This window comes from Choristoneura fumiferana, chromosome 21 (assembly GCF_025370935.1).
Source record: "Choristoneura fumiferana chromosome 21, NRCan_CFum_1, whole genome shotgun sequence".
NCBI classification, from domain to species: domain Eukaryota; kingdom Metazoa; phylum Arthropoda; class Insecta; order Lepidoptera; family Tortricidae; genus Choristoneura; species Choristoneura fumiferana.
In genome coordinates, this window is record NC_133492.1 from 2,715,378 (window position 1) to 2,741,901 (window position 26,524).

The window sequence follows — 26,524 nt, forward strand, 5'->3', positions numbered from 1 at the left end:
AATAGAAAAACAATTTTTAAGCTACCTTTACAAATAACAAAGTTATAAAGGCTTGAAATTCAAGATTAGACAGAGAAAGACATACTGGCATGTGACGTCACACGCCAGTACCGCCATACTTGCTGCATAGAAAAAAGCGTTTGAGAAAGAGTCAGGTATATAGATTTTTCAAAAAATCACTATAAATCCAATTTTCAACCGATGTAATTTTTTCCTTCGCTAAACACTATCTGTTTATCTATATTTTCATAATAATATTAAGATATGGCAAAATCAGGAGTTGTCAAATACCGTATTAACTACATGATGCTAGGTTTAATTTATTATTAAAAATAGTTTATTAATAAACATCGACTCGAAAACGAACATTCGTATTTTTAACCCCCGACGCAAAAGAGGGGCGTTATAGAGGGCTGTGTGTCTGTGTCAGTCTGTCTGTCTGTGGCACCGTAGCTCTTAAACGGGTAAACCGATCTGAATGCGGATTTTTTCATTTGAAAGCAGGGTTTCTGGCGATAGCTCTTAGACATGTTTTATCAAAATCGGTTCAGCCGTTTTGAGACATTGAACTTTGATTAATGGTTGTCATTAAATTATCAGCCCCAACCGGAGATCGTACCCGGGACCCGAAGCTTCATAATCAGCTGGTCAAATCAGTTTTCTGTTTTTTCTGTGCATCTATATTTCAGTTTGTATTTTCATCAATATCTGTCTGTAGGCCAAAATTAATTTAATACAAACCACCAACACACTCGTATTTTCACCTAAAATCTAAACTAAGATACACATTTAGATCAACGTTTGCCCAAAGTACAACTTGATTACAACTCCCTAGATATGAAACTCTCTAAGATTAAGTTATAAGTTTAGGCTCAGTGCGGCGCCATTACGTGTCAGCACTTGTTATTGCTAATCTTCTGGGCAAGAGATATTATTTATACTTGTATTAGACACAGCTAAGCGAAAGCGACATAGCCAAGCGAATTAGCTTGTTGAAGTAACAATGAGCAGGCCATTTTAATATGGAGAACAGAGTCCAAAGTCCGAGGTCGGCTCAATAGGAGCACCCTTTGGCATGCTAAGTTTAAACCACCCATTTGCTGAGCAGCCCATCGGTTGCTCGCCCTCTCTCCGGTAAGCTGTAAAAGCCGTCTCAGGCTAACAGCAACAGTCCGTCCGAAAAAAAAGGGAGAACAGATAGCCGTTGGAGCAAAAAATGTATGCCGAAAATTGACAGCACATTGATAAATATTTGTCTTAGTCAAAAAAAGGCCCAAATGTAAAGTACCAAGAGACAGCGATAACACCGCCATGTCCGATACACTGATTTACCGATTAAACGTTGATGCTCAATAAATGATGTAAATTCAAGTTATTTGGAAACAACCAACCAACCAAGCAACCGTCACTATTGTACCGGTTTTGTCAAACTTAAAACCTAAAATTGCTAAAAGTGGCTCCGAAGCGGTAACGTTTCGTGTGCTCAACTTCCGATTTGGGAATACAGGCGTGATGTTTGTGTGTGTGTGTGTGTGTGTGCGTGTGTGTGTGTTAAAAATGTTATAAAACAAAAGTAGCTTAGTTACGCGAGTAGAATCGAACCTTAAATTTAAAGCCCCATTGTCAAAGACACCCTGTATTATGATGATGATGGTGATTATGATCCTGATATCAATTATAGCAATAGTAAGAGTGTCAACACAATTGCACCTTCCACGTTTATTTTGCCCCAATTTGTAAAGACAACCGTTCGTTTCCCCAGTCCTATTTGAGTTGATTCAACACGTTCTTAGTTACACAGTCATAGTTTGCCATCCTCTCTGCAAATTTGTACTACAGAACGCCTACTCTGGTTATATTCTAATTCGAAACGATTAAATTTACATGAGATTTGCGTAACAACGGTTCAAGGTGGATGTTTACAAACCGACTTTAGTTGGCCTAGAGTTAGATTCCAATCCTAACCAATTTTATAAACGCATTTGTTGGACTTTCTCACTCTCTGGGTTCAAGGGCAGGGTCTATATCATCATCATCATCAGCCGGAACATCCACTGCTGAACAAAGCCCCCCCCCCTAGAACGCTATAAAATTATGAACAGGTACTGGCAAGCAAAAATAAACGGGCAATCTTTTCGAAAATACAAACTGAAACATAGATGCGCAGAAAAACCACAAAAAGAGACCAGCGCTGGGAATCGAACCCAGGTCCTCAATATTACGTGGTGCGTGCTATACCGCTACACCACAACTGGACAGGAGTACAGACACAAATTTCTCCTATGCACCACATATCTCAGCTTGTTTGTTTCTTATTTAGTCACTTAAGCAGCGACACTAGCGACATCTATGCTGAAGCCCTCATCCAGAAACTTTCAGCACTTCCATTGGAACTAACCGCTTACCCGGACAAGATATGTCGTTATTAAGCAGTAAACTTAAATAAATTTATGTGGTGCAAAGGAGAAATTCGTCTCTGTACTCCTGTCCAGTGGTGGTGTAGCGGTATAGCACGCGGCACGGAACGTTCTTATTTTTCTGGTTTTTCTGTGCATCTATATTTCAGTTTGTATTTTCGATATGGGTTTTACGGGATGACCGTAAAAGTAAAAAAATTTGGACTTGAAATAATAAAAAAATACAACAACACTCCAAAAACCAATCTTAATCGAATTTTTACATTATCAAAAGTAAACTCACCGTTTTATCCTGCAGCAGGCTTATCCTACAATTCAAATGGGCATCTTCCCCTAACTGCACAGTGATCTTCGTCACATTACCCACTGGCACATCCTCAAACGTAGGCCCGTATCTTCTGTCATGGTCAAAGTACGTATTCCTCGCCGCTGAGACAACGTGAGGCACCACTATTTTTGCCAGCATTGGGCGGTCTGTGATAGCTTGAGAAGTAGGCTGCGGCGACGGCTGTGGCACTTTGAACGACTTGGTGCTGTCGATGGTCGAATTACCGAGTCGTAGCATTATGGGGGCCGGCGAAGGCGCTGAGCTGAGCGCGTAGAATGATGATACCGTTTGCTCCTCAGTTGTGAGAGTTGATGGGTTTTCTGTTGGAAATGAAAGAGAACTTGATTTTTTGTCTTTTCCAGTCTACTTATTAAATACGAGTACCTAAATATACTAAGGTTACCGACATAGCCCGAAGAATTGCGAAACTAAAGTGGCAGTGGGCGGGGCACATTGCTCGCAGGACGGATGGCCGATGGGGCCAGAAGGTTCTCGAATGGCGTCCGCGGACCGGGAGACGAGCTGTCGGTAGGCCTCCAACAAGATGGAGCGACGACTTGGTTAAGATCGCGGGATCGCGGTGGATGCGGAAAGCACAAGACCGGTCTGAGTGGAGAGCCTTGGGGGAGGCCTATGTCCAGCAGTGGACGTCTTTCGGCTGACATGATGATGATGATGATGACCTAAATATGTATGTAGTATTAGAACGAGTGGGCTTGGGCTTAAGTTAACACATATGGTCTGAATGGAGTCATTACTGTGTTCGACTGACAATAAAACATCGCAATTAAGGTACGTCACCAGCATTAATATCTGCCACAGCGGAGCGTGCAAAAATATCTGACATGTCCTTCCGGCCCTAGAAATAGAGTCGTATCAGATATTTATGCACGCTTGTTGTATCAGATATTGGTGATGGTGACTGTACCATCAGCCAAATAATTGGTCTATCAATTTTTAAACAAGTTCCTATCAAATGAATATGTCGCTAAAGTCGAACTTTCAAGTTGACAGCCATATTATGTTTCTTCTTCTTCTTCTCTTTTAAAATATGGCTTTTCTGTCTTAATTAATAGGACAATTTCGCCAGTGTCAAGGTAAACTCTCTTTGAGAGGGACGTTGTACGGTGATTGTAGTTTTTGCAACTTGATAGTAAAATTCCAGAAACCACGTGGAGACCACTTGCGCATTAAAAAATGTTAGACACGAGAGCAATATAGAATTTTGGGATCACTGTTCACTGTTAAGGTTAATCGCCGCATAAAACACTATTAAAATTATACTTCAACTAGCCAAAGAAACAGAAATACAAAATTAGATATTGTCTACATCCGCCATCTTCGAATGCTACAAATCGAATCCATATTATGTTTATTGATTATTATTTTATGACATGCAAACGATTATCAACTTGAGGGTGGATTCGCGCTGTCATCGTTCATCCACCATTACCTCTCATATTTCGTATTATAGATTTTTTTTACCGTACAACGGCAAAACCTACTAGACACTGGCAAAATTGTCCTCCAATGGACAGAGCCATATTTTTCTAAAAAAACAACCAACCAACTTTAGGGTGGTAGACCACATTTGACTGATGGTACACACACAGATGATATCCCACTATTATTATAAAATTAAATGCGAAAGTTTGTAAGTCTGTGTGTTTGTTATCACTTGACGTCTAAACCGCTGACCCGATTTGATGAAATTACTATACAGATAGTTTGAGTCCCGGGAAATTTGGTTAGTTTTTAATCCCGGAAAATTCGCGGTCGCGTGTCCCGGGCAACAGCTAGAGATTTTATAAACAAGGATACGATTTTATGTTTACAAAACTATCGAATAACCTAACCTAACCAGCAAAAAGTTGGAAAACCCCGACTTTGTCACTTCAAAGTTCAATATCTCAAAAACGGCGGAGCCTAAGAACCATCGCTAAATAACCTGCTTTCAAATAAAAAAAAAACCGCATTCTAATCGGTTCACTTCTTTAAGAGCTACGGTTCCATCGACAGACAGACACACAGATACACATACCGTTGAAACTTACAACACCCCTCTTTTTGCTTCGGGGGTTAAAAACTGCAACACACACATATCTTGTCCTCTTTGCTCCCGTTGTGAAAGGCGCGATGTTTGTCTTTACTTCGACGTCACGTCAGCATAGTAGAGACAACGACTGTCACCTTTTGTTAACCCCCGATGCTAAAAGAGGGGTGTTATATGTTTGACCGCTTTGTTAGTCTATGTGTGGCACCGTAGATCTTAAACGGGTGAACCGATTTGAATGCGGTTTGTTATATTTGAAAGCTGGGTTTCTAGCAATGGTTCTTAGACATATATTATCAAAATCGGTTCAGCCGTTTCTGAGATATTGAACTCTGAAGTTACAAAGTCGGGCTTTTACAACTTTTTATTGGTTAGGTTATTCATGTTTGGCATGAGTCAAGTCAAGGTATGAGTTGTCGTCTTACCTGTGGCAAACTGGCATGCGACTATCTGTGTGAGGAGGAACACGGCCGCGCCCCACATGACACCGGGACGAGGCTGCACCCCGCAAGCTTCATAATCTGCAACAAGAAAAGTTATACTTTACCCCATTCATAAGCGCAATGACAGCAAAGGGTGATTGTCCTGTACAGAAAACAGCCAAGGTTTCTGAAAGAATATCAGCACTGCAGGTCGCTGCATATTTTGAGTTAGCGCCTATTCTCAACATCGTTGCCTGGCCCTCAATTTAGATTTTTATTTTTAGTGTATATTTTAAGTTATTATTAGGAATTTTCTATTGTTTTTTGAACTTTGTATACCGTCAGTGGCGTGGAGTCAGCCGCCCGGGGCGGAAGAAAATTTTGCCGCCCTGTTGTTTAGGTTTTAAAAACTATAGTATACATACAAGACGTCATTATTGTACCATTAATTATAATAGGGGATTCCCCGATTTAGTTACAATATAAGTAATGGAAAATTTCGTGTTCATTCTAATCAGTGCGAATCGTAGGGGCGACAAAACTGTGAAATATATTATTATCTAGAGATTATTCAGTATTATTTATTATGGAATTTTGCCTCCCCCCCAAAATTGCCGCCCGGGGCAGTCCGCCCCCTTGCACCCACTAAGCTACGCCACTGTGCCGTCGTGAATAAAGTTTTTATATCTATTTATCAATAATTATCATCGAGATTTGCCTGTGTATCAGTCCACTTTTGGACATAGAACTTTCCCATGGCACAATTCACGAGTCTTCAAATGGTTTCAAAACATATTAGCAAGTACTACTAGATTTATTTAGTAGGTACTAAACACAAAGGAAAAACGAGTTTTTATTTATTCGACTGGATGGCAAAAGACCAAGTGGGTCTCCTGATGGTAAGAGATCACCACCGTCCATAAACATCTGCAACACCAGGGGTATTGCAGATGCGTTGCCAACCTAGAGGCCTAAGATGGGATACCTCAAGTGCAAGTAATTTCACCGGCTGTCTTACTCTCCACGTCGAAACACAACAGTGCAAGCACTGCTGCTTCACGGCAGGATTAGCGAGCAAGATGGTGGTAGCAATCCGGGCGGACCTTGCACAAGGTCCTACCACCTGCAAAAATTCGTCGAAGAACGAAGAGTCACCGACATAGGCAAGCGAGTTAACTCGTTGAAGTGGCAATGGGCAGGTCATATAGCACGGAGAACAGATGACCATATTGGGGCTGAAAATTTCTCGAATAGAGACCACAAGTGCAGCAGGGCTACAACGAAAGTCGAAACTCGAAGTTCGTATCGTACCGTCCCTCTCGCTCTCGTATTAAATAGTATACGTGTCAGAGGGACCGCACGACAAGAACTTCGAGTTTCGAGTTTCGCAGGCGTAGATCGTCCGCCAACGAGATAGACAGATGAGTTTGTTAAAGTCGTGGGTTCACGGTGGATGCAGGTTGCTTCCAACCGAAGCAACTGGAGGTCTGGAAGGCCTATGTCCAACAGTGGACGTCCTACGGTTGACATAATGATGATGGCAAAGGAGAAGGTTTTTAAACAGTATTTTAGGTTCAAAATGTAATTAAAACTTTGAAAATCCCATTTAAATTCAGTGTAAAATAAAATTTGTAAGTAAACGCATAAGTTTCTTAAATAAATAGGCGCTGAAATTTTAAGCATCGAGAAAGTTATGAGTTGGCTGGTATTATGAAACATTAACGAAATCTTATTCCGAGTAAATGGAACGTGAAGGTCATTAAGTAAGGTTTAATCAAAAATCTAGGGCTCTCAGAATTTAATACAACTCTTAAATGGACTTTAAGTCTAGAATATTGAAATATAAAAGCAAGTTAAACAGATATTTTTGGTGGTTAGGTTAGAGGAACAGAAAATAGGTAGAAACTGAATTTAAGTAAGGGCTAGATTTCTAAAGAATCTAATTTCATGAAAAACATATTCCTTGCAACATATTCTCGCACATCTTTGGTATAAACGCAGTCTTAATCTGTATGAAAAAAAAAACAACAGAGACAGAGGTCATATTTTTGAAAAATTGCAGAATAAAATTAGAAAGAAAGAGAAAGAAAGTCTTCACTTAGATTTTTTTTAAATATACCTAAACTTGGAAGATTCCGTATAAAATACGAAATCCTTAGAAAAATATTACTTAATTTTTTCGTAATGGCTACGGAACCCTATTTTGGGCGTGTCCGACACGCTCTTGGCCGGTTTTTTTTATTCTTCCTCTGAGGCCACGGCTAAGTTACTTGAAACTTAACATGATAAAGTACCTACTTATTAAAATAAGTAGGTAGTCCTTAGAGCAAGTAGGCTTCCTACCGGAAGGGAGTAGCTTTAGCGGTAGATTACCTTTAAAATAGTTCTGGCGTTTGTTGCGGGGGGTAATGTGCACAGAAATGCAGTTCCGCACACATACATGCAAAAACAAAACTGCCACCTGACTGTAATGACGACGTTAACACATAAATAATCCAACAATACACTAATAATTCGTGTACAGATGATTCAAAACTCACACATTGACAGTAACATCACTAAGTTGTTCATCGGCGAAAAGTCGGATTTATCGCTTGACCGATCCAAAATTTGTACGGATTAGCGGACTCGATGTTGATAAACGAATCTGACAATAATGTACGACTTTGTTGTTTTTTTAAATGTAATCAAATAGCAATAATACGATAACAATTTACTTACATGTGAAATGTAACACCATCTTTTTGCAAGCTTGATGTCCCAGATCTCTTTTTACAGCAGAAAACTGAACAATTCGGCATTTTTAGCACTGCAGCGATTCGGTCTAGTTTGAAATCCGAGCGCGCCTTGTTTTATAAAATTCGTATGCCCAGTTGGGCTTGTACTTTGACAGAGGGGAACGCGGCGAATATACTCCCTTCCGTAGGGAGCCCGCGTTGCTCTAAGGTAGTAGTCACACACGTAAACAACAATATTTATAGCGGTAATTTCGAGTAACGAGAAATTATTAGTCAGACGAGTATAGTATCTTCTGCCAGCTACCCAGAGGATAATAAATAAGAAAAAAACACTTAACAGTTGTTAACGACACTCTTAAATACAACCCATAATTTGAGTATACAAATATTTCCTGAGAGATTACCAACACCAATATAAGAAAAGCCCTGTCTCGCCTCCGTATTTCCCAGCATTGTAGTTAATTGGTTCTGACATGGCGCAAGCTAATCTGGTTGGTTATATTTCTAGTTGCCAAGGGAAATTACCCGGGCAATTACTTAGGCGAAGTATTGTGTATTGTTCAGGATAGATTCTATCCGGGATAAATCAAGGGATATTGTTGCTTCGGGAAATTGATGCCGCGGTTTGGGCAACTGGAGATTAAAAGGGTTAATTTACATTTTAAGGTTGTGGTGTAAGTTTAAGTTGTTTGAGGCCACTTGTATAGTGTAGGGTTGAAAAAATTAATCGTTAAACATAGCTGATATTCGTACTAATTGACCTTCCATTATGTAGTTAACTCAAAGTTAGAGTACCTACTACCCTACCCTACTATTTTTAGGACGCTTTGTTGAAAACTACCACCTCATTTAGTAAATTCAGCAAGGAATTGGCAATTTTTGACACACTAAGAAAAAAATATGTTAAAGCTGTCTAAAATATTAATGTTATTATTGAAGTGGAAACAAAAATTAAAGGAAAGAAACATTTCTAAACGACACGTATGCTACCCACTAGTAAATAATATAATCATCATGAAACATACCAAAAATAATAACTCCTCAATAATGTTTATCATCATCATCAGACTCTTCCAGCGTGGTGATTATGATTATGGGCACAACCTTTACACCAGCCCCCAGTTCTCAGCAGCTCTAATAACTATATTTTATAATAGTGGTATTACACATTTATATGAAAATCTGAAAAACCACAGGCATAGATAATTACGTCTAGTCCATACTTACAAAATTTCATCTATTTCTGTTGCCTAGTTTTCAAATGAGACCGGGACTACGTTTGATGGAGAATGGAACGAAGAGACTTCTCTTAAAAGACGAAACTCAGAGCACTTTACTTAAGCTATAAAAACGGCTGGGCTCAACTTTGGAGCGGTCTTCTTCAAAAACTTGACAAGTTGATCGATGACAGCTTTTTAAGACTCCATTGTTTATTTCTGAATTATTATTTCGTATCTAGTTAGTAATAAATCGGGGGATTTGTTTTCAACCGCTCGGCAACCTCGATTTTCGGCCTGTCGTGAACTCGACCCGATTATAAATGACTTTCCAGTTCATTTCTTTAATGTGAGGTTAATGTTCTCTCATTATATGGAAGGCTAGACCCAGAACGGACACAGTGCGGGTCGAGAACTTCAGATTGGATTGAGAAGATTCCCGGATGAATAAAATTTAATTAACAGTGATCATATTTTAAAAAGTTACAAAACAAAAGTTGCTTAATTATCACAGTAGAATCGAACATACACAGAGACATCCTGTATATATTTTTAAGATTCTAAGCTTATTATTTCGTAGGTGTACGTAAATTTATTTTTCTGCACCGAAAACTACGCTTGATTACTACTACTTAGTCCTTAGTTGCCATTTTATCAATTAGCTTGAGAACTTTTTATTGGCCGAACAAGGTTCAAGAAACTTGATTCACCAATCACACCAATCACGCACCAATACGTATCGACTACCGGCCAAATATTGAAAGCTGAGGCAAGACTTTTTGTCCAACGACGAAGATATACAAAGCAATAAAGAGATATTGTGGCACAGAGACAAAATAACGTCTTTTTCCCAAAAAAACTAGGCAGTTACATAAAATAACGTAAATAATAAGTAAACAAAGTTAAGCCATAACCAAATATCTGCAATAATAATACCTAAGTACCAATATAATGTAGACTTAAGTAGCATATAGCATGGAAACATTATATTTTTATTATTATATTTTGACGGGGGCTCGCCCACCCTTGGCACTTCTTAGTTATAAAATCTTAAATAAGATTATTAACTAAGTAATTATCTATGAATCACTGTAATGCTATTTTGGTTTACAATAAACTGATTTTTTTATTCACACACAATAAATAGACTACACAATACAAAAACTGAGTTAAGGTTGACAATTAACATAAATTTTAACAGGCGTGTACCTAAGCCGTGTACCTAATGATTAGGTACCATCAGCCAAATAAGTGGTCTATCAATTTTTAAACAAGTTCCGATCAAATGAATATGTCGCTAAAGTCGAACTTTCAAGTTGACAGACACGTCTATTGGCATTATTGTTTAATGACATGCAAAGGACTATCAGAATATATAATAGCACTGACGTACAGAATGGCCACTCTCCGCCCCGCACCGGTTCGAGTTACCCCACCCCTCAAGCGCAGATTGCAGGAAAACCTCAGGAAAGCAGTCGGGCGCGCAACGCGATGTACGAGTAGGTATGTCGGTCGCACCGTCGCACAGCACTAAGTTCGGGAGCAATAATTACATATTACGATATTACATACGATTTAGCAATCGAATGTTCAGAGACAAATCCTTTAAAAGGAAATATTTTAGTATAAGTAATCTTTAATTAATAAAGGTCTCAAATGATTAAAACAATAAACTTTAATTTATAAAACATTCATTTGTATTTCCTAAAAACTCGAAAATCAATCATATTCTAATAATTTGTCGCTCGTACAAAGTCACATAATTTTCCGTGAAATCCGCGCGCCGGCAGTTCATTGCTCGGCTCGGTGGCCGTGAGTCCGCGAGCAAGCGCCAACTTGTCAGTGGGCGCGCGAGAAATTGAGGATCCTGCCGTGCCTAATTCCTTTTGTTAATAAATAATGCTTTCTAAAAGTATCGCGATTAATAGGTACATGAAATAACTAATTAGGTACCGAATAATTCGTTCAAGTTTGTAGTCATATATTTATTGTAATTTAAAATAATAATGCTTAAATACATAGACAGACACATTTTAAGTAGGTTTAAATAAAAATATATGATTAACGATTACATTTATTTACACATCTAAGCCATACCTACATACCCTATAGTACTAGGGTTTTGCGATAGTCAGCCCTGTGTGTCTTACGCACACATTGACGCGTGTACAGACGTCGTCGTGCCTATGTAGATTCAAGAACGCGTATTTTGTATGGCGTGGCCGCCCTGTGGTGGTAGACCACATATTTGGCTGATGTTACAACAATAGGTAATTGTACTAATATTAATTTTGCGTATAAATGAAATGCATAATTTCAATCTGCATAGGTACTATTCAGTCAGTGTAAAAACAAATTCATAGCAACAAAATGAGTGAATTTTGTTCAAAATAAACGTAATTTTATTAAGAGTAATAAATCAAAATTCAACCGCAATGAAATAAGTGAAAATAAGGGCTCAAGCCGGCGCCACATTTACCAAAACACTCCAAAGCTTCAACCCCTCACCTATTCCTTAACTTCTCAAATTTAACTTGCACAAACTTTCCGCAATTCTCTTGAATAAAACGCAACTCCTAAATCACTGACTTTTGCTGTTAAGACGAGTTATCCGAAAATATTTCAACACTTTACACATAAGTACAATTGAACAATTAACTAAAGTTGATAAACCTGACGTCACAGCAATCGCAGGTAGATTGAGCTCTGCTGCTTTTCCAGTTTGGAAAATACGGCAGATTACCAATGTGGCGAAGGCACGGTTGGTGTATTTTGTTTACTTTAATAGCATTATTTCGTACGGCCTTATTTTATGGGGATCTGCTGCAGACATTGAGTCAATTTTTACCTTACAAAAGAGAGCAATTAGAGCAATTTATAATTTAAAGACGCGTGAATCTTTAAGATCTTTTTTTAAGGGAACAGGTATCCTAACCCTACCGTCGTTTTTGAAATAAACATCTAAGTATGTTAGGAAGAACATGTTTCAAAAGAGAGCAATTAGAGCAATTTATAATTTGAAGACGCGTGAATCTTTAAAATCTTTTTTTAAGGGAACAGGTATCCTAACCCTGCCGTCAGTTTTGAAATAAAGATGTATGTTAGGAAGAACATACGTGATTTTCCCACTAACGCAACTAGAGCAAAGCAACTAGAAACACACGGAATCTTAAAGTTCCATCTTACAGACTGGCTAAAACCAAAAAGTCGTTTCTGGAAAATACGCTTTATAAAAAAATTACAAAAAATATTACAAATGAAACGGATACAAAATTCAGATCTATTGTCAAGAAGACATTAATATCTATGGCGTATTATAAAGTTAATGATTATATCATGGACAGGGATGTTTGGAAATAATTCCGATCCGCATTGGCGATCCCTTCAATAGCGAACATACTTAAAAATAAAGTTGTGTTAAATACTTGTAATAGCTTGTAAAAAGGGTTTATTTACACATGCGGAAAACTGAACAAAGTAGGCCTCGTGTCCAACGCTGACACTGTTTTATTTCACAGACTTAATTTAAATATTGACACATCACCCGACGCTCGAACTGAGCCAATGTAAACTGTATTATTTTAAACAACACGTTGAAAAGTCTTTAAAAATGTATATCATTTGTGTCAGTGTATATTTTTTACATACAAGCATTAATTTTATTCGAGTACTGCCTTTTCGCAACGTAACGTTTGGCAACCTGTTTTATTTCGCAAACTCTAAAACTGTTAATATTTCAGGATTTATTTCAGAGCCACTGTAGAACCCTTTAGGTTAGGTTAGTTTTATAAAAATTCTGAAATATTAAACGGTTGGGAAATGAATAGTTGCGAAATGAAACAGGTTGCCAAACGTTATTCGCTGAAACATTAGTAAACCAATTTTATTCGTACTAGCTTTTGCCCGCGGCTTCGCTCGCGTAGAATTAGTAAGTAGCTTAAAACTTTTGTGATCCTACAGTAACCATACATTATTTTGGGATAAAAAGTGGTCTCTATGTTAATCCAGGGTGTAATATTACCCGTATGTATACCAAATTTCATGTTTAGGCAGTAGTTTTTGCGCAAAAGAGTAACAAAAGTCCAAACATCCATCTTTACAAACTTTCGCGTTTATGATTATTAGTAAGATTTTAATAGGTACTAGCCTGCCTGCCTGCGACTTTGTCTGTAAATAATTCCGTTATTACAGCAACCCCGCGATAAACTATTTTCTGGGATAATAACCTAACTCAAACTTACCAATTTGGAACAGTTGAAAAACCTTCGACATTGTCATTTCAAAGTTCAACATCTCAAAAATGGCCACCAAAAAAGACGTAAAAACTGCATAGAAATAAGTCTATCCGTTTGCGAGCTACGATATACTACTAATGTCGTCACGTTAACCATTATTGAGTGTGGCAAAAGTAACAGACAAACCGGTAAGAATAGACTTGACACACCCACGCTACTGCCACGGCTTTTTAATTAACTTGCCGGTACCGAAACCAAAACAAACCCTAAAAAGGCACCTGGACCCGTAAACCCTGGTAAACATTGTTTTCCGATACGCTGACAGGCTGTTTTTGGGTGAAATATTAACCCTTTGGAACCTTTGGGGCAATTGTGCACAATTTATACCGATGTATCAAACACAAATGACTTAATTTGTTCTGGGAATAAATTGATTGTTGTTTGCCATTTTCAAATATATATTTTTTTACCATTCCACTAACGCTGGTAACAAGTTGTGGTAGTTAGTATACCTAGTACCTTATTTGACCTACCTACTAGTCTATTCTTAAAATTCCATCTTACGGACATTTGGAAAAATATTACTGATCAAACAGATACAAAACGTGAATCTATTGTCAATAGGACATTAAGATCTAAGGCGTATTATTAAATTTATGATTATTGGCAATCCCTTACTTCAAATAGCGAATCGACTGTGTAAAAATGTAGTTGTGTGAAACACTATTACTTGTGAAGTTGAACCTTGGCAAGTTTCTTGCCGGGTTCTTCTCGACAGAGGTTTTTTCAGAACCGGCGGTAGATTTTTTTTGGACATTCATAAGTGTTTGTTAGACTTAGCCTAAATTGAATAAAGATAATTTGACTTTTACTTTTTGTAGCAGGCACGGACGCCTAAAATGAGTTTAAATTATCCTTAAAACAATCTTATTAGTGTGTCATGAACACCCTCCATAATTACTTTACAGCGTTATTAAATTAAGTCGCTGATGCCAACGTCAAATTAATTACTATTGCTTACTGTTGCTTTAATATTTGTGACGGGATACAAGAAAGTTAATTACACAGAATTACTCGTAAGTAATCAGCTTCGATTCACTATCATCATCAGCCGGAAGACTTCTGTTGAACGAAGCCCCCCCCCACCCCTAAAACGCCACGATGAACGACCAGCACCAGTTGCCTGGAAGTCCTGAAGCCGATGAAAGGTCGCTCAGTATTCCTTCCCAATAGGTGGGTCTGTAACAAAATTAGTGGTGTCCTTAGGTGAGAACATGAACAAGACTAAAATCATGTCACACCCATGCCGGGTTATCGTTGGGAACGATACATTCGATGTCGTTGCCTGAGGCCGTCCACCTTAGCCAAATTGTCCAATGGGGTAGGTCTAAATTTGACAAACAGGTCGCCCGAAAAATCCAACTCGGATTTCGGGCAGCATTTGGGAAACTTCGTTGTCTTTTCGTCCAATATATCGCTTTACCTGAAGGCTAGTCTTCGACCAGTGTGCGTTGTGTTAGACAATCTTGGAGTCACGGAACAAGCTATGCAGAAAGCTATACTCGAAGTTTTATCCGAAGACTCCGGAGTACCGAAATTCGCCGAAGAACTAAAATCACCGACATAGCTCGAAGAAAATGCAAGTTAAGTCAATGGGCAAGCTATATTGCTCAAAGAACAGATAACCGTTGCAGCAGAAAAGTCCTCGAAAGATTTTTTTTTTTTTTTTTTATACGATTGGAAGGCAAACGAGCAAGTGGGTCTCCTGGTGGTAAGAGATCACCACCGCCCATAAACATCTGCAACACCAGGGGTATTGCAGACGCGCTGCCAACCTCGAGGTCTAAGATGGGATACCTCACGTGCCAGTAATTAAGATGACTGTGAATCGGAAGACGAAGTATTGGCAGGCCTCCGAATAGTTAAGCTGACGACATCGTGAGAGTTCCGCAAGAAGATATTGTCGTGAAACTAATGGCCCGTCTGAAAGTCGCTTTATAGAGGTGCATATCATTTAATTTAATGAAGCCGTGGTGGCCTAGTGGTTTGACCTATCGCCTCTCAAGCAGAGGGTCGTGGGTTCGAACCCCGGCTCGCACCTCTGAGTTTTTCGAAATTCATGTGCGGAATTACATTTGAAATTTACCATGGGCTTTGCGGTGAAGGAAAACATCGTGAGGAAACCTGCACAAACATGCGAAGCGATTCAATGGTGCGTGCGAAGTTCCCAATCCGCACTGGGCCCGAGTGGGAACTATGGCCCAAGCCCTCTTGTTCTGACAGGAGGCCTGTGCCCAGCAGTGGGACGTATATAGGCTGGGATGGTGGTGGATATCATTTAATTTGCACTTGATGCACGAAATGAAAGCGGAGCATACAACTCAACGCAAAGTTGAAACAATTAGTACATTCTTACTTTGCCACCCAGGCAAAGTTTCATCTTTCAACTCTGTATTTAAATTTCACAACTCTAGTTTGCATCAAACCGAAATTCAACCGCTAAGAATAAAGTTTCTTCCCATTACTGAAGATTAATTAGATTCTCGTTTTTGAAACTAAAAACCTTGCTTTGCAAAGGAGAACACTCGTGCCCTAATTAGTAGGTGATTAAGGAAAGGTAACAAGTGAGCGTGGAGGCAGTAATAACTTTTGAATACAGACTTACGCTTAAAATTGTTTATGAAATAATAATCATGCTTGTTGTAATGGAAATATTAACTGTAAATAAAAATAATTACTTTGCTCACCCGCGATCTTGTATACCCGTGATAAGTAGCTATGTATTTACAACAAATATGTGTTCATGAAATTCCTCCACCTCCATAGTGAAAGACAAAACTCAAAATCATACAAACTACTATCACCACCACCACACTACACTGACGCATTTCGAACCCAACTAGAGTTCAGAGCAACACAAAGAGTGTGGAGGATCTACATGAACACACATTTGTTGCATAGACATCATCATAAAGATCACGGGTGAGCAAAGTAATTGCTTGTAGTTAATTCATATGGAAACGCAAAGTAAGGCCTGATTTAATAAATATGATATTGTCTGGTTCGAAGGACCAAAAAATGTTACAGAAATATTTAAGGATAACTGAGCAAAAACTGACAAGATTCATGACACAACTGACTTTACACACAGATATTTTATACAATAGCTACTTTTTTATTAAAAATAATATAAAAGAAAATAACTTTCTTAATTGTACAATAATACGCAAAAAAACGCCAATGACAGTAAGTTATAATATACTTTATTAACGGAATAGGCCGTGGTGGCCTAGTGGTTTGACCTATCGCCTCTCAAACAGAGGGTCGTGGGTTCAAACCCCGGCTCGCACCTCTGAGTTTTTCGAAATTCATGTGCGGAATTACATTTGAAATTTACCACGAGCTTTGCGGTGAAGGAAAACATCGTGAGGAAACCTGCACAAACCTGCGAAGCAATTCAATGGTGCGTGTGAAGTTCCCAATCCGCACTGGGCCCGCGTGGGAACTATGGCCCAAGCCCTCTTGTTCTGAGAGGAGGCCTGTGCCCAGCAGTGGGACGTATAAAGGCTGGGGTGATGATGATGAACGGAATAGGGAATTATAAAAATAGTGCAAAATGTATTTTTTTTTATTGCCTTTTATATTTGTAGCTACAGAAATATCAGTATACGTGTCCAACCCTCACTTCGACGGTTCTATTTCAAGCCTTTTACTGAACCCTGACCTAAACTAAATGGTTTAACTTGCGCGATGCGATAATCCATTAAATCGTCAATAAAACATACAAGTTGACGTTCGGAACATATTTGCTCCTGAAACCATATTTGTGAGCGGTTCAGTTACAAAACGAGCATATCGCGTGACGATACTACGTTAAATAAGTCTTTTTTGGACCAAATATTACGTTTTATGTGGAAGTATTTTTACTACGAGCATAAAACTGATAGGATGCCATTATGAAAAGAACCTAAGTAATCGCGCTCTGAATAGTTTCGAAAAAAGTCTAGAAGTTTTTATCCAAGTGTAGAATCGCTTTTATTATAGGAAAATATCGACAAGTTTTTATTTTTTTTTTATTGGATTGGATGGCAAACGAGCAAGTGGGTCTCCTGATGGTAAGAGATCACCACTGCTCATAGACACTTGCAACACCAGGGGGATTGCAGATGCGTTGCCAACCTAGAGGCCTAAGATGGGATACCTCAAGTGCCAGTAATTTCACCGGCTGTCTTACTCTCCACGCCGAAACACAACAGTGCAAGCACTGCTGCTTCACGGCAGGATTAACGAGCAAGATGGTGGTAGCAATCCGGGCGGACCTTGCACAAGGTCCTACCACCTGCGGACTTGCTATCTGCGGACGCAAGATAGCCTTTAAACAACTTATGTCAATAATTAATTATTATTATTATTTGTACCTACACTGCTATTATCGGCAAGAACCTTAATCTGTATGTTATACGCTGTTGGTTCTTCAGAATAAATAAAAGTAAAATTTAAATTATTATTTAAATTGATTATACAACTAAATATTCTGTGAATATTTAAGGGCGTTTATTGGAGCGTTTCAATCGTCTCATTTTTCTGGACACTTTTCTGTTAAAAATGGCCGAATATTCTTATAAATAAAGTTTTTTAGTTATCTGGTAGAAATACAGGAACACTTACAAATAATCTTAAAAACGACATCAAAATTTAAAGCCAATTCGTAAAAAATGTGACCAGATAAATGAGGCGAATGAAACGCTCGAATTAACGCCCTTCAAGCGTCTACCTGTTGCCGTTATTAATACCAAGCAAAAAAAAAACGTTTTTTGTATGGGAGCCCCCCTTAAATATCAATTTTATTCTGTTTTAGTATTTGTTGTTATAGCGGCCACAGTAATACATAATTTGTGAAAAATTCAAGTCTAGTTATTACGGCTCAAGAGATAGAGCCCTGTGCCAGAAAGACAGACCGGAGTCTCAGTAATAAGGCTTTGGGTACGGAACTTAGAACTGTGATTTCAAAACAGGGTTTTCAGCCAGGAATATTGTTTGGTCAGTTTGATATTTTAATTTTGTGTCAAGATTTTTTTTTTTAACTGATATGAGCCAATCTTTAACAAGCCTGTAACATAAACAGACCACTTGTGAAGGCAATGTCTCATGTAGCAATATTTTTTACTTTCATTAAATCGATGATTGTCATCATCATCATCATCTCAGTCGTAGGACGTCCACTGTTGGATATAGGCCTCCCCCATAGACCTCCAGTTGCTTTGGTTGGAAGCGGCCTGCCGCCACCATCAACCCACGGCTTTAACCAGGTCATCCATCCATCTCATCCAATCGAAGATAGAAAGCCGAAATATCTCCATTCCTCATCATCATCCCAGCCTATATATGCCCCACTGCTGGGCACAGGCCTCCTCTCAGAACAAGAGGGCTTGGGCCATAGTTCCCACGCGGGCCCAGTGCGGATTTGGAACTTCACACGCACCATTGAATTGCTTTGCAGGTTTGTGCGGGTTTCCTCACGATGTTTTCCATTCACGTTGTTCTCCATTCCTAACTAACCTAAATTAAACCATCGGGCTTTCTTCATCTGTTAAAAGGTTATACAAGGTGGGCCCCGTAACAGGAGCAAAAAGTTAAACCACAGCTTTCACTCTTCATTTTGAGCTAATTTAGTTCTACAACTCTTAAAATAAACTTGTATTTTTATTTTTATTATAGTTTAAAGTTCCGTCATTTTGTTACGTGACAGGTGATGTCATTTAGGCTATTGGATGCCGTACATTGAAAATACCATTTAATTTGTTTGGAATAAACATAATGATAAAATTACTTATTTTTTTAATGTTGCAGAACTAAACGTAGTTCCATTTGAATAGCAGAACCTGGGTTTTCATTTCTTTCTCCTCTTACAGAGCCCACCCGGTATATATAAAAAGAACCTCCTTCGCTTTAATACTTCATTTTATTGCCACTTAATCCATTTACTGCGCCAATTTTGATGAAATGCGAGACCAAAAGCGAACTTGGCTGGTAATTAACACGAGAAGTTTCGCTATTACTCTTATTAGGAGAGGATTAATTAGTATTTGTAGGTAATAAAAGCGGGAAAGAAGTTTTTCAAGGATTTACAGATAGATGTTAAGAAAGGTCATGATTTTTAGGGTTTGGTAATTAAGTTGGCCAAAACGGAATACTTATGGGACCATTTTGTTGGACAGATGGATTGCAGTTCGAACGAAAACACCTTTTTAGGGTTCTGTACCCAAAGGGTAAAAACGGAAACCCTATTACTGACTGACAAACGTACAACACATAGACGCATTTCTTGAAAATAACATAATATGGGTGCCATTGCAGGGGAATATCAGAGATTTCCATAGAAAGCTAGTTTTCTTTTTAGTTTTCTATGCGGCCAATGCTTAAGGAATAAACCAATGTCTCATCTGACAATAAATGAAATGAAATGAAATTTATTTATTTGCTTTAAATGTAGTACATTACACGATGTTCAATGATTTATGAGTCTCATACATTCAAACTTTATAAGTCATGCAAATATTGAGATTTACTATATTTATAACAAAATACTACTTCTATAATATTATATCCATTTGCTTAGTTCCATCTATTATAAGGAAATTTTGCAACAAGAATGTCCGTTTGATAAAAAATATTATTATTCAAATAATAAACTCTAAAACAAAACAAACGACAATATAAACTCGTACTTCCCACAAACTTGACTGAAGAAACCTTTTACTTAGACTTTATTTATTGGGACGATTCAGGAGGCTACAACGGAATTCAAATATCGAAGTTCGTATCGTACCGTTCCTCTCACTCTCGTATTAAATAATATCAGCGTCAGTGGGACAGCAAGATACGAAGTTCGAATTTTGAATTGCGTAGTACAGGGCCAGATCGTTTCACTTAACAAACGCTTGGATGGGATTCAAAAGTTTCCAAGTATTCAGATCGGATATATTGTTTGCCGGGATCTTTATCAAATTGACAGATTTTAATGTTGAATATTTGAATCTCAACAGGAATATTAAGGCTGTTGGGAACGCGACTGTAGCTTAAACGGTTATTTATCGATGGATAGATTTATGTAAGGTAAATACTTTTTGACTTTGGCCTTGCTTTATGGTTGCATTTGGGATACTTAAACTAAAATCCTATCCTACTAATATTATAAGTGAAAGTTTGTCAGTGAGTGAGTGAACGGCTGGATGGATTTGGATGAAATTTGGCACAATGTTAGTTTTTTATCTGGATTAAAACATAGAATACTTTTTATACTTACTTAAATTCCCACGGGATAGGGATAAAGTCTCCAAATAACAACCGCTGGGCTTAGAGCCATGAAATTTGGCATGGGTGCTTTAATTCAACATCAATGAAAACCACGATGTAATTTAAGGGTAGGTATTCCCACGAGAATTTAATACAATCCCGGAAATTCAATTCAACTGCTGTATCTATGATTTATGCGTGCGAAGCCGCGAGTAAGCGCTAGTATTAAATAACGAAAACGCACAAGTATTCGCCAACTGTCCCAATAGTAGCACCTTTAATTTAGGGTATTAGTAAATAGAGGTGACAGCAATGTCATCTTTTTTTTTTATTCGACTGGACGGTAAACGAGCAAATGGGTCTCCTGATGGTAAGAGATCACCACCGCCTATAGACACCTGCAACACCAGGGGGATTGCAGATGCGTTGCCAACCTAGAGGCCTAAGATGGGATACCTCAAGTGCCAGTCATTTCACCGGCTGTCTTACTCTCCACGCCGAAACGCAACAGTGCAAACACTGCTGCTTCACGGCAGGATTAGCGAGCAAAAGGTGGTAGCAATCCGGGCGGACTTTGCACAAGGTCCTACCACCGTCATCATTTATTGGGGTGACACCAGTGTCATCTATTGGGTCTTAGCGTGTTGAATACTCGGACGTTACCCTTACTTATTCTTACATGCCTTCTCAGCCAACCTATGTCTTTTGGCTGCCGATGATGATGATTATGAGACGTTCCTCCTTCTCTCTCTGTAATGTTCCAGTTTTAATGAACAACTCTTCGACAAATTTCGCTACCTCAGTTTCCAGTTCAAGGAAAACTTATACAAGACTATACTTTGTTTGCGAAAAGGATTCATCCTGTTATTGAAACTTGACTACGACAAAAATACTTGCCACAAGTAATAGTAAATATCCCGTACATTATTCTCCATGGGATTGTATTACATAGGAAAGTGCTACTACGCTTAACGAATAAAGTAACACGGTGATGTGTTACTGGTACAATAATGTACAATATAATGTAGAGACATGCCATAAAGATCAAGTGTATCAAACTGTACGGGAGCTAAGCGTGTAACGTAAAATGTGGAATAAAAAAAAAGAAAATAACGTTCATTAGATTCCAAGAACATATATTTTTTTGTAAAATAAGCATTTTTAGCACAACCTTTTTTTGCTGAATGTTATTTTTGTTAAGTGGGCTAGAATGCCCAATATTATACCTCTCACAGCAACTTAAACAAAATAAAAGTAAAATAATATCAACTCATCCGATAAGGATTGGTCGATAATGGTTTGCAACACTTACATCTTTATCATTTATAAATTCATAAGGTTAATGTCCCAGTGCTCGACAGGCTAATGGCCAATAGATGACAGTCCACTGTCACCTCTATTGCTAATAACATAAAATTAAAGATGACAACTATTGGGACGAGCACTCACACGTGAAATTAAATAAAAGCTTTTAAAAAATAAACATGGCAGGTACAGGTCGAAACAGCTGACAGCTCAGCAATGCTGTGGTTTGAAACCACAACGCTGATTTTCAGCTGCACTTTAAAATTAAACAATAACTTCTATCCAAATTTTGATATACAAAAAGGCAGTCATCATCATCATCATCATGTCAGCCGTAAGAAGTCCACGCTGGACATAGGCCTCCCTAAGGCAGTTGTCTCACCGCCGGCGAGGAAACGATTGGCTATCGACTATTTTCTCGCTCAAGAAACGAACAAAAGATATAAGATCCTGTGTGAGTAAAAGAGACATATATATCAATAGTACAGAGACATATATATATATATATATAGATAGAGACATATATATTAATATAAACAAACAAACAAACAATAGTTGATCGCTGGCGGTTCACACTGCCGGCGAGAACTCGCTCTTACATCTTTTGTCGCAGCGACAAGAGCTATAAAACTCGCTGAGCAATAAAACTAGCTCGGCGATACTCGCTCAGCGCTGTTAGCTTGGCGGCCGCCCGGCTCGAGCGAGTGGAGCGAGTAATCGCCCGTCGTGTTCGAACACTCGCTTTTCACTGCTCGCCCACTCGTTTCTAGTTACTCGCTCTGCTCGCTTCTCGCTCATCGTCGGCGGTGGGACAAGTGCCTAAGGCTCTCCACTCAGACCGGTCTTGTGCTTTCCGCATCCATTAACCAAGCCATCCAAGTCGTCGCTCCATCTTTTTGGAGGCCTACCGAAAAAAACAGTGCTCAGTGCAGAATAATAAAGTAAATACTTATCATGGAACAATTAAGTCACTAAGTGTTAAACTAAAAAAAGCTTGTACTATTGGTAACAGTGGCGCGGCCGGTAGGAATCGAGTAACAACTCGATTCCTACCGGCTTACCTAAATCTTGACCCAATCGCCCACATCCGCCCTTTCTACACTCTCCTCTTTGTAGTATTTTTCGCTTCGACTTTTCTACCGAAAATTTTAACGCAACGCCACTGATTGTTACCATGCAACGGATAAACATACTTTTATAGAAAAATACATACTTAAATACATAATTAAACGTTCAAGACTCGATATCTGATACGACCAATAATGGAGCCCAGGAGCTCAAGTTTCATAGTCAAATTCTCTGTTAAACAATTCAATAAACGGTCGTCAAAAATGTACTACAAATGAAAGAATACGGTCAGAAGAATAAGGTAAGAAACACAAGTTAAGTCAAAACTTGTAAAAACATCACAAGTTGCATGAACCATTCCTCTGTGTCACAATTCAAGATCGTTGAATACACTTTAGTTTCGCTGTTTGGTTTACGTTTATATTATTCTCTCTTATCTTCTTCGTCGGTATCTTCATGTTCATTTTAGGTCGCGTCTAGTCTGAAGGGATGGTTATTTATTTATTTATTTATTTATTTATTGGTAAAACTATGTTCACGTGGCATGACAGTTTACACTTATGCACCACGAAAACGAAATCTATTATTTAAACTTACACTGAACATACTAACTAAACTTAGGTTTAAACTTATTATGATAATAGCAGGTTCATATCGGGACAGTCGAAATGATTGCTCGTTACTATGCTTCTCCATATTTTCCTATCTTCGGCAGTCTTTTGTTAATGCTTCTGTGACAAATAGGTAGTGAGAGATTTAACTACGGCTATCCATCGGGGAAGCCGTGGTGGCCGAGTGGTTTGACCTATGACCTCTCAAGCAGGGGATCATGGGTTCGAGCCCCGGCGCGCAATTCAAATCTTCGAAATTCATGTGCGTAATTACATTTGAAATTTACCACGAGCTTTACGGTAAAGGAAAATATCGTGAGGAAGCCTGCACTTCGTGAAGTGTGTGTGAAGTTCCCAATCCGCACTGGGCCCGCGTGGGAACTACGGCCCAAGCCCTCTCAGTCTGGTAGGTAAGCGACTATTAGCTAGCGTATTACTCATGGTAAAAGTTTTTTCCTCGTATCAATGTATTCCCAGCAAATTTTCTCAGATTCTTTTAGTAGGTATTCCTATCACGTCCACTTTCATACAGTTAAATAGGTCGGGTCTGAGCTTAACCTACGTAATGTACTTCTAGCCTTTTCGAATACAATGGGGTAAATAAAGAATAGACGGGAATTTTTCCCTTTTTTTAGGGTAAAAGATCAAAGCTCGCAGTGTTTTGCATACAAAAGCGGATTTTAATTTTAGGTGTGTTAATTTTGAGGCTTCATACACTCTAATCTAATCGTGTAATAAATAATGTGGGCGTTTTCACTTTAAAGTATACGTGTACCAGTTTAAGGGTTCCGTAGGGCTATGTAACCTTTTTTAGTTGCGCCATGTCAGTCCATCCCGGCTCAGCTTCGAGACTGTAAGTGCTAGAAAATTGTAATTTTGCATTCCTTTATATGTACAATGATATTAGAGCAGGCGCCAAGGGAAGTTGAGTATGCAGAATATGACGACCGCATTGAATAGTTTTGAATTCAGAAAAGTTTGCAAACTATGATTCTGAATGTTGCTAGGAGATCCGGAGTTCCATTTTTAGGGTTCCGTAGCCATAATCGCAAAAACGGAACCCTTATAGTTTCGTCATGTCTGTCCGTCTGTCTTTCTGTCCGTCCGCGGATTTGTTCAGGAAATATCAATGCTAGAAAGCTGTAATTTTGTACGAATAGTTTGTAATTTTGTTTGCAGGTGGTAGGACCTTGTGCAAGGTCCGCCCGGATTGCTACCACCATCTTGCTCGCTAATCCTGCCGTGAAGCAGCAGTGCTTGCACTGTTGTGTTTCGGCGTGGAGAGTAAGACAGCCGGTGAAATTACTGGCACGTGAGGTATCCCATCTTAGACCTTGAGGTTGGCAACGCGTCTCCAATACCCCTGGTGTTGCAGATGGTTATGGGCGGTGGTGATCTCTTACCATCACGAGACCCACTTGCTCGTTTTCCATCCAGTCGAATAAAAAAAAAAAAAAAAGAATATAATATGTAAACTATGCCAATAAAATGGTATAATAAAAAAACCCCTAAAATATTATGCAAATGGAGTGAAAAAATGCTTTTAGAACATTTTGATATGATGTCTTAGGGGTTGAGGTATAAAAAAATGGACCACCAAACCTCCTGGCAACATTCAGAATCATAACTTGCAAGCTTTTCTTAGTTCAAAACTATTCACGGAATGCGGTCCCCATATTTTGCATTCAAAACTCCCTCCAGAACCCTCTCTATAATAGCCACGCGGATGAAACGATATTTGTTTTTTAACCCCCGATCCAAAAAGAGGGGTGTTATTAGTTTGGACGCTATGTCTGTCTGTCTGTGTGTTTGTCTGTGGCACCGTAGCTCTTAAACGGGTGGACCGATTTAAATGCGGTGTTTTTTATTTGAAAATCAAAATCGATTTAGCCATTTTTGAGATATTGAACTTTGAAGTGACAACGTCGGGGGTTTTCAACTTTTTGTTGGTCCTAACCAACATATTATTCTGGCACGCCCAAACTCGGCTTAATAGTAGATTATTGTCGTGGCCTGAAAGTAGGCAATTGCTGGCTGAGTATGAGAATTAAACGGACGAGCTTGCGAGTAGACTAAACAACTGGTAATTCTAACAACTGGTAGCATGGTGTACGGTTGTGTCACTCTGAAGATGAGCTCTGGTTGAGTTCGAAACGCGTCAGTGTAGTGTGGTGGTGGTGGTGATGGATGGGTTTGTGTGATTTGTGTGTGTTCTTACAGTGTGGAGGTCGAGGAACTGCATGAACACGCATATTTTGCATAAGCTTAAAGTCAAAGTCAAAGTCAAAATATCTTTATTCAATTTAGGCTATAACAAGCACTTATGAATGTCAAGAAAAATCTACCACCGGTTCGGAAAAACCTCTGCTGAGAAGAATCCGGCAAGAAACTCAACGAGGTATATATATTTTTTCAAAACAGATTTACAGGTATTATTAAATGATATGTATACACACAAGTATTTAACACAACTTTATTTTTAACAAGTAGGTTCGCTATTTGAAGGATCGCTAATGCGGATCGAAATTATTCCAAATATCCCTGTCCATGATATAATCATTAACTTTATAATACGCCTTTGATATTAATGTCTTCTTGACAATAGATCTGAATTTAGTATCCGTTTCATTTATAAACTTTTTGGAATTTATTATAAAAACGTATGCAATTTCCCAGAAAAGACTTTTTGGTTTTAGCCAGTCTGTAAGATGGAACTTTAAGCTTCCCTGTGTTTCTAGTAGCCTTTGGCTTATCGACGTTAGTGGGAAAATCACATATGTTCTTCCTAACATACATGATTATTTCAAAACATAAAGCGACGGCAGGGTTAGGAT

At 38.6% G+C, this 26,524-nt stretch overlaps 1 protein-coding gene across 4 annotated transcripts in view; it reads right to left on the bottom strand.

Moving 5' to 3' along the window:
• Positions 1-26,524, bottom strand: part of LOC141439679 (zwei Ig domain protein zig-8-like) — a 217,252-nt gene that overhangs the window by 12,947 nt on the left and 177,781 nt on the right. For 3 of the 4 annotated variants that reach the window (XM_074104026.1, XM_074104022.1, XM_074104023.1), the window contains exons 2-3: positions 5,224-5,319; positions 2,701-3,065 (exon numbers count right to left, since the gene is read on the bottom strand). In XM_074104026.1, coding sequence (XP_073960127.1) covers positions 2,701-3,065; positions 5,224-5,281 — 423 coding nt within the window. In that variant the 5' untranslated portion in view covers positions 5,282-5,319. Of the gene's footprint in view, positions 1-2,700; positions 3,066-5,223; positions 5,320-11,654; positions 11,738-26,524 lie in introns of those variants that run through there. The other variant, XM_074104025.1, reaches the window with a different exon arrangement.